General features: G+C 38.4%; 1 protein-coding gene across 8 annotated transcripts in view; it reads left to right on the forward strand.

The window, feature by feature from the left end:
• The window catches only part of LOC109713977, a 100,051-nt gene that overhangs the window by 47,063 nt on the left and 42,636 nt on the right, over positions 1-10,352 (forward strand). For 7 of the 8 annotated variants that reach the window (XR_002217229.1, XM_020238310.1, XM_020238313.1 and 4 more), the window contains one exon: positions 3,186-3,305. The exons of the other annotated variant lie outside the window; for it this stretch is intronic. Coding sequence is in view for 6 of the 7 variants with exons in the window: in XM_020238310.1 (XP_020093899.1) it covers positions 3,186-3,305 (120 nt within the window). In the remaining variant the exon portion in view is untranslated. The remainder of the gene's footprint in view (positions 1-3,185; positions 3,306-10,352) is intronic. 8 annotated transcript variants of the gene reach the window in all.

Here is a 10,352-nt window from a genome sequence, read left to right on the forward strand (position 1 = left end):
TCGCTGGTCCGGGTTATCCACCAGCAAGTCTCCTACCAGCCCACGGGGCTTCCCAACCACTGTGACTTGTAGCGGAATTCGCTTCATGAAGATGAAGCCAAAATCACCTATTTAACATGCGTTACCTACTGTTTTGCATGCTGATCATCGTGAAGCCCTAGTTGGGGGGTTTTCGGGCCTTGAACATCAAGTTCGAACCATTCACGCCTGAACCCACGTTGTTCGGGATTGCCACGATGCAAAAGCATCAATGTGGCATTTCGTGGAACACCCGGCATGCGAAAATTAATATAGTAAACCAATATTCCAAGTTTTACCGTTGATTTTGAGACTTTGAGTCCAAGCAAAGATACCTTCCGAAAGGTTTCGATGTTGTGGATATCGTGCTTGCTGTTCGGAGCAAATCCGAGCATTGTGGAAGAAGATAGAGCAATCAATCTGTTGACCCAAAGTGTCCGCAGGGACGACGTTCTAAATATAGCAAACGGAGGTTCCTCGACAGCAACTAGGGTGAGCGCATGGCGCTTTATAGACCCTCCAGATGACCATGCTCCTCCGCAGCAAAATCCATGGTGTCCAGATCTGCCAGATCCACAACGTCGGCAAAATAGAACCCCCAGCCTGAGCCCGTAATAGAGCAGCAAAACGGCCTTGATTTCCCCCAGCCTTTCACGGCCTGGGGCGGTCGGCTCCGGCCCTAAGGTGTCGGCCCGACGGGAGGGGAGCCCCGTGGTGCAGCGTTTGGCCACGGAAAGGCGCAGTGGCCGAGATTTGAAGCCGCGGCCCGGGGCAACACCCATTTCAAAATCGGCTTTAGCCCGAGCTTGGTCGGGGCGGGGGCTGCAGAGCGACGTCGTCGGAAATCAGGTGGTCCGCTGCGGTGATTGCCCGTGGCGCGGCGCAGCAGAGCAGAGGGCTTGGGTTGGGTTTATCTAACCCGAGAGAGAGAGAGAGAGAGAGAGAGAGAGAGAAGGCCTTCACAATGACTTGTCGCCGGCCGGGGAGGCTACAAGCAGCGGGGCAGGGGTGCGGCGTGGTGTCTGTGAGGAGGGCAATCAGATCTAGGGTTTTGAGGTCCCAATACATATATATTTATATGTATACATACATCTAAACATATATACATATATACATTTATATATATTTATAAGGTAAAATGCAATATAGCACCCCCTAGAATTTAACATTTTACCCCGTAGTCCTCACAAGTACTTGCGTTTCACGCATTAGTCCTTCCGCACACCACTTTTGTGTGATTTGGTACATGAATTAGCGGGTTCCATACCGAATTACCCCTCGACTCACAAAACTATGGGAAAACTTCAAATACCCCCTTGTGGTTTCATTTTTTCTCACTTTAGTACCCTATGGTTTAAAGTGTATCAAGTTAGTACCTTGTGGTTTCGCGCTTTCTCACTTTAGTACCCTGTGGTTTAAAGTGTATCAAGTTAGTACCCTGTGGTTTCGTACTTTCTCATTTTAGTACCTTGTGGTTTAATATTTCATTAAAAAGAAAAATAAAACCTCAGGGTACTAACTTGATACAAAAATAAAACCACAGAGTACTAACTTGATACACTTTAAACCACAGGGTACTAAAGTGAGAAAGTGCGAAACCACAGGGTACTAACTTGATACACTTTAAACTACAGGGTACTAAAATGAAAAAGTGCGAAACCACAGGGGGGTTTTTGAAGTTTTCCCCAAAACTATCTCACAACTTCCACATAGTGCCATTTTACACATAAATCCCCTGACTTCACTAAATTTAATTTGCAGATTCCCCTCTGAATTGACATTCACATAGATCCTTCCACTCACCAAAACGTAGCAGTTTTTCACATGAAATAATAGCCTCTTCGTGAAGTGTCCCATTTTCACAAGTTGTTAAATTTGTAATTTAATCCTCCAACCTTTCTTACCGAAAACTCACCAGTGCGTGTATTTCGCGTAATAGCACCTTCCCCTAGAGTTTCACGCAATTCGGCATGTAATATGTTTTGTCTTTTCTACAAAAATCCAATTTCTCTAAAATGACCACTTTGCGATTTTCGCTTTATAAAGTGCTTTCAACTCGCAGAAACGAACTTCACCAGAACCTCCGGCAATGCTGGACCATCAAAGTGGTGACCTCGTTTCTTCAGACACGGTTCCAGTTTGCTAAAATACTATATCCTCTTATCAGATCCCCTATTTGAATTTAGGAAACCGAATCAATATTTAAATTTTAAATTTGAAATATTAATTTCCCGAATTCGAAATTTCGGTTTCCTACAGTCAGCACACGTGGGAAGATCAGCAATGGCACACGCACTCGGACTAGATCCTTATAACTTTAATATTGCTTAGACAGAATTTGCATGAATTCGTATTTCATCCTCATCTTCTAAAATTTGCTGATTTGGAAGCCTCTCTTTCTTATCCTTATCCTGTTTAAATTTATAATTTGATTTAGCTTTGTCCGCTTGATCCAAGTTGATTAGATGAACTACACCCAACAAGTATGTCTCTCAAGTTCCTAGCATTTAGGAATGTCTTGTCAATAAAGATTCTATGAACGATTCATTTAAATAATTTGCACTGCTAACAATAAATACGAATAAAACTTTCCCTTTATAAAAATACAAAATGGCCTAAGCCACCAATTGGTTTTAGGGTATATGACTAACAATTGGTCATTGACTAACAATTGGTCATAGACTCGTACTATTGTTATATCGCGCTCTATTTCACTTCTTTAGACCACTGTAAGCTTGTAACTTGTTGGCTTCCTTAGGTAATCAGCACAATACAGGATACATTATGGTGGTAACAATAGCATGTAACCATAGTCACATTGGTCTTATGGCTTAAGATTGTATTCGCCTCCAAGAACTATCTTTATTTGAGGCTTTTGAAAACTCTGGAAAGTGCGACGGAAACATAGAGGTCTTATTTGAACAATCTCATGCATTAACAACTGTGCTCTATAAAACTTCCTTTTCGTAACTTTAATCTCAATGCATATCTTTTGAATATAATGCCTTTTTCAGATAGGAGAACCGGTTCCTTGTTGATTGAGTTATTTTAGATATGATATGATCTCAAGCATGTTAAAAATCCTTATTCATGAACATAAATTTATTACAGATCTTTTATTTACTGTATTGCCTCGTTATCTCTAAAGAAACTTTCTCATTCTTCAGCTTGCATTTCTCAATTCACAAGCTAAGTTGAAAGCTGAGATTTCAAACATACAACAAAATATTGCACAAAAAGATGTGGAACTCCGTGCTGCTGAGGAGGAACTTATCGGATTAAAAGAGGTATGCCACACCCTTGTCAATTTTCGAGATGTTACATACACTCAGATGTCTTCCTATTATCCAAAATAGGAGAGGCCCATGGACTAGGGTTATATTGATGATAATATATAGTGTACAAATCAACCTATTATAGTAATATTACAACCAGAGATATCATGTAGTCCTACACTATATAAGACAACAAATAATACAATACTAAATATATCCTAATATATCTTAACAGCCCAACTTGACCAGATTGTGTTGAGAGGGTGGAGTCTCTTTGCTCCGTGGAATTTATGACTGATGTTTGTCGGCTCATTTCGTTTTGGTGACGTCAAACCGAAATTGGGGTGTGAGACCAATTTAAATGGAAACATTACAATTTCATTTGCACTGGATCTAAAGGTGTGGAAAGTGTATTCAGATCGGCCAAAACTAGGTTATGGGGCCTTACGTTATACACCTATGTATCACGGACACTTCTATAAGCTTCGCTTGTCCGTGTCGGACACGTGCGTCTGCGTTCGCGTCATGAACGCACGTTCGATGCGGCGGATCTCATTGAATATATATATATATATATATATATATATATATATATATATTTATACATATATAATGAAAGATAATAAATATTTTAACTTTTTGATGAATGCATATCATTTTTTTGTTTAATATAAGTGAATTATGTATGATGGAGAATTTTTTTCTTAAAATATATGAGCTATCAATAAGAATTTTATGAATTTTCATTTGTATGAAAAATATAACAATGTTTTAACAAAATTAATACTTTATATATAATAAAATATATACTATTATATTAACTAGTGTAGAGACCCGTGTGATGTGGCAGGTAAGAATATTTTAGTAAAAATTTACGGATTTAATAAACAAATAAAAAAAATGTAAACTATTTAATAATATGAAAAATACAGAAAAATTAAAATAAAACAACTAATAAAAACCAATAAACGAAAAATAAGAAATAGATAAAAAAAATATATATACACTAAAAGATATTTAGAAGGTGTGAAAAGTATAAACAAATTAATAAAAGATAGACTCGAAGAGGATTCAATCTTAACTAATCATATAAAAAGTTTATCTGTTCATTCATGCTTTTTCTAACCCAAATCAGATTCTCTTAAACGCTACATATATTGCTCATTTACTCTATGATCATTAAAATTGCCATGCCATTATATAGAATTAGACAAATGTAAAAAATTTGAAGGAAAAGTAGTAATAAAATATGACATTTATATAAATAATTAAAAGTAATAAATATTATTTAACTACCAAATTGTAAAGACCGCGAATTTCATACATCCATGAGGCCACAGAACCAACCTATACATTATATTCTAATTCTGATCATGCAACAGGACAATTATAGTATTTTTGATAAGTTACTATTTGTCAATCTATTAACCTCAATAACTATTTATAACATAGTATATAATAAGAAAAAAAATAAGATAATTGTTTTTTCCTTTATACCATTTATTATAAGATACGACCGGCTCCGTAGAAATTAGAAATTAATAAGCAAAGAAGTCTAAAAAGAGAAACGATTTTACGGAAAAAAACAACATGCACACAATGAAGACGAATATTGGATGAAGTAGCATTTACATGGGGGGAAAGCGAAAAGGCAAAATTTACGGGAAAAGATGAGAAACACATCTTAGATGGGGGAAGCCGAAAGGCATACGAAGTTATTTGTGAAGCAAACAGACACATCTGTGTAGGAAGCGTAATGAAGCAAAGTGATGAAAATTAGAAATCGAGAAAGGAGAGACTTTTTGAGTGATGGTCCCATGACAAAACTAAGGAGAGCAGCTCGTAGACAATTTAAGAAGGGCAAAGAGCATAACCCTGAGTTGTATTAACAGAAATATAATTACAAGAGATGTCTAACCCTAAAGTAATCAATGACTATTATACTAAAAGTATAAACTAAGATTCACATACTATATATCCACTCTATAAGACAGCAATAATACCAAGTATCCTATATAGTATAAAATATATCGTATACATCCCCGCGCAAGCTAAAGCATCTGTGTCAGGGAATGTGCTCGGGAAAGCTTGATAACGGCAGCGAAAAGCTTTATGTTTGTCAGACCGCCCATCTAAATAGTCAAAGACGAGGTCGATTTACAAAAAAAAGCAGTTTTAATTCGCCTCAGCCCAAAAACGAGGGAAGCAAGCCAGCTTGAAACAATAGACATTAATAAGTGTTAGATAAATTGCCTATGTTTTGCTTCCACAAGCCATTTTGTGAGAAGTGTAAGGACAAAAATCGGTGAATAATTCCTATTTGTGTGACATAAAAACGAGAAATATATCTTACAATATCCGATACCATTGCTCAATTGAAAAATTTTATTGAGCTGTGAAATTATTTTCAACCATCTTCTGAACCCTCTGAGAATTTGTCAAAAAACTCACATGTTTAAATTTTAAAGACTAAAGCAGGAAAATCTAGAATAAATCGTCGATAAACATAACATAATATTATCGAGAACACTGCAGGTGCACAGGTGATTGCCAACCATACAGAAAACAATATCAAAAGAAAAGCAGCGAACTGAATTCCAATCATGAAATGAATTGTTAACATGTTTTCCCATATACAATATTGCAGATAGCTAATTTCCATTAGAATCAGAAACATATTATTGTTTTAATAAATATGAGAAAGAACAGAAACTAGATGAGGCCTACGCGTCACTGCAGACATCTCCACTAAACCTAGATGCAACAAGAGCTAGTTGTTGCTTATTCCCTACACTTGCAAGTTTAGAAGAAATTGGATAAAGTGATGTTCTCGAGCTAGGACATCGAAGAAGCTCCTTCCCTGTTTCCTTGTCCTTCACAGAAAAACCAGTAGAGTCAAATTCAAAAAGAGAATTATTATCTTGACAGAATTTACGCACTGAAAGTAAATTTCTCTTAATAGCAGGAACAACAAGAATATTTTTAAGAGCAAAAGAGTTAGAAGATGTATTCAATTGAGTTTCACCTGTCTGAGTAATATCAAGTAAATTTTCATTACCAACAAGAATTTTTTCGTGCCCACTATAAGGTTTAGAAGAGAGAATACCAGAGTTTGCGGTCATATGATTTGATGCTCCGGAATCCGGATACCAGACCTCATCGGGTTCGTGAAGGTTCATAGCAGCAAAGATCTTAGGAACTTCATCAACAGCGAAAGAATGATTGAAGCGTTGTCTGCATTGAAGAGCAGAATGATTGAACTTTCCACATATTTGACATTGTATGCCAGACTTCGGAATATACGGTTGTTGATTTGGAATGTAAGATTGTTGAGGATAATTGGGTTGAGACTGTGGGCAGATTCCAGGAGATCCACGACCAGAGTAGTGTCTACCATACTGTCCTCGGCCTCCACGATATCTGCCTCCACGGCCTCCACGATTACCGCGTCCACGATTGGCATAAAGAGCTTCACCGTCAATAGTGGGAATAGTAGAGGACGTAGTCACACTAGTACGACGCTGGACTTCCGTTTCTTCTTGCATCAAAAGTGGACGAAGTTGTTCAAAAGTTGGCTTATTTCTGTGTGTGTTTAGAGCACTAACAGAACCTCGATATTCCTCTGGTAGCCCTAGAAGAATAGTCATGACCAAATTATGGTCTGACTCGATTTCACCAATCGCCTGAAGAGCATTACCAATTGTCTTGATCTTTTGCATGTAATCACTCATGCTTATTGAGCCTTTCTTGATGCTCCGCAATTCAGACTTTAGAGAAAAAGCCGTGGAAGCAGTCATATTAAGAAAATATGCCTCAATAATTCTCCAAGCATCATATGTAGTTTTAGGTGAGCTAGAAACAACCATATGTAATATGTTAAGAGATAAAATGGCATTAATCCATGAAAGTATAGTAGTATCGTCCTTTTTCCAACTTACATATTCAAGATTTATAACCACCTTCTTATCAGCAGTATCAATAGTCTGAGAAGGCACAACACTAGTTCCGTCCACATGTGTTGTAACACCAAAACTTTCTAGAACATTAAGAAAGACTTGTTTCCACACAAGATATGTGGAATCGGTGAGTTCTAGTGGTATGAGAGTTTTGATGTTAACAATTGACAAATTTGAGGTAGAAGAAGACATGTTTACCACCTTAAGAGAAAGATCCACCACTAGATAAGAAAGAAAGATAAATCGGAATGTAGCGGATGAGAATAAAAAAGAACCTGATTTCTACCACATGAGAGAGGAACCACTTATCACCAAATAAGATCGACCGCACCAAGGAAAGAACCGAGCGATACGAGCAACCAACAATAGGATAGTCCGAGCGGCACCAGAGGAGCAAAGAGGAACCACAAAATGGCCGAAAATACTGTAGCAGAGGCACTATAGCACTACTGGTACTGTAGCAATGATACTGCAGAACTACCGTTACTGTAGCGATGGTACTGTAGTAGTACTGTAGTGATAGTACTGTAGCGATAGTACTGTAGCAGTACCAGGGATATAGAAAACCAAAAGAAAAGACACCTATGAAAAAAGGTGAGACTTATGGTGGATGGTGGCTATGGATCGATATCCCCACATTAGGGTTCCCGCTTTGATACCATGTAAGAAGGGTAAAAGAGCATACCCTCTTGAGTTGTATTAACGAATATATATAGTGCAAGAGATTGTCTTACTATAGTAACAATGACTACTATAGTAAGAGTATAACTAGGATTACATACTATATAATCCTACTCTATAGAAGACAATAATACAAAGTATCCTAATCTAGATAAAATATATCGTAACAGATAACATTATGAAAGTTAATAATGTTTTATAGATAATATTATATTTTATTAGCGGTGTCCATGCTGTGTTCGTATCTTAATTTTTTGAAAGTTGGCGACTAGTTGTGTCTGAGTCGTGTCGTGTCCTGTGTCCGTGTTCGTGACCTTGATGTCTAGTTATACATTCACTATGGTATGTTTGTTTCGTTGAAAGTGGGAAGGGGTGAAGGGATTTTTGGCCGTAATGACCACTTTTGCTATTTGGTTCACTGTAATATAACTATTGTCGAAACTCAAGTTCCCTAAAACAATATTATTGACTTCAGTACACCCTGGGTTGAAGTTAATTACGGGGGAGAGAAATGAGGGAAAAAATTAATAAAGTATTACAAAGGGGAACTTATTTTCGAGAAAAGGTTACCACCTGTCTTATCTGTCACGCCCTGGGGTCCCTTTGAAGTTTAAGAATCGAAGCGGAAGTGCCCAAAGTTTTTTTTTTTTGGAAACCTTGACCACAGGGGATGCCAGACCCGCCACAAATATGGATAACCTACTGTTCACACGGACAGAGTCTTCCCTATATTTGCACGGCGTCGCACGAGTACAAGATACAACCATAGACATGCACAAACCATATATACATTCACCACGTCGCAATATCATGATTCACATTCAATCAATCACAAGGTTACAATATTTCATTCGTAAATCCATATCTATTAATTTAAAACGTTTTCCATCTGGAAACTCATTTGAAATACTAGAATCATGAAAAGCGAAAAATTCTTTTTAAAACCGTTTCCCACATGGAAACCTTTTCTTCAAAAACATGCTACCACGAGGGGTAGAAAACCATTTTCACAAACCATATAATAACCATGAAACAACTTTATTTAATATCACCAAGCCGATATATCTAATTAAAGTAAAAGTAAACTGAACCATAAAAGTCTAAGGCATTTATTTATGGAAAGAAGGTAGAGTCTAAACCGAATGTCACCGGGCTGGAAATTCTATCGACCGCTAAGTATGCTCCTCACGCCTCGTCTCGACTCGAACCATTAGTATCACCTGAAATCGGGGGGTGGGGGTGAGAAACCAACGAGGGTGTCCCAGTGGGTACTGCAAGCCGACGAAGGCGAGCGTACTCACTGGTTACCAAAGATATCTATGAACAATAATACAGTAGCAATGTCAATAGAAAAACAGGATATAGAATGCAACTACCGCTACTGTATATGAATGCATCAATCGGACGATCAATCCCAAAATACCTAATCCAGAAACCGCCATGTCGGTCCAAAGACCTCAGGCCTGTGCCACTATTGCTCTAATCTACAGATAACCCTAACATAAGCTCCTGGGCTCACGGGCTGGCACTCCCAACCACTTTTTCGAAAAAATACACGGTTGCGGTGGCCAAACCGCTGGTGTACGAGACATGCGTACGAGCAGTGGCGATCAATGCAATGTGATCAATAGCCGTTGGCAAGTAGCCAACCATCAAACCCCTCAGGGTATATCGACTGAATAGGTCACAACCGTTGTCACAAATCTCAGATATAACAAATCATTCGCTCTACTTCTAGATCATGATATCAAATACGGAAACAACCAAGTAGAGCAACAAGTAGAGAAGTCATGGGTGCTAGGCTGACAAATATAGCATGCAATGAGTATAAAGAGAGAGTGGAGGGAACATTGCTGAGCGTGCACCATTAGATGCTCGGCACCATTAGACCGACTTCGGATTGAAGTACCTACCTGTATCAATATCGCGCCTGTCTCCTGACTGTGCAAGATCGTCAATCGGACCTACGGAGGGCCCACCGGGTCAGTGTCTAACCCACAGATTCAATATACTAACTCACAACCCCACACGTAAATCCCCACGGAAATCGGTTTCCCAAAGGCGATAACCGTAACTCTAGGGGTGGAAACGAGCCGAGCTCGAGCGAGCTTATGTCAGCTCAAATTCGGCTTGAAATTAATTTCGAGCCTAAACCTAGGCTCAAGCTCGGCTTGAAATTAATTCGAGCCGAGCTCGAGCGAGCCTAATTTCGAGTTGAGCCGAGCTCGAGCTCTAACCGAGCCGATTGAAATTCTCGACATTATATAATCAATAGTTTAATTTTTATAGAATATTACCTACAATTTGATGCAACATGTCCAATAGTTAAAAATACAAAATAATTGGAAGAAATGTGAGCTAGGGTGACTGCCTGACCTGGTGAGAGTTTGTGAGAGAGAGAGAGAGAGAGAGAGAGAGAGAG

Source organism: Ananas comosus, linkage group 8 (assembly GCF_001540865.1).
Source record: "Ananas comosus cultivar F153 linkage group 8, ASM154086v1, whole genome shotgun sequence".
Classification (NCBI taxonomy): Eukaryota; Viridiplantae; Streptophyta; class Magnoliopsida; order Poales; family Bromeliaceae; genus Ananas; species Ananas comosus.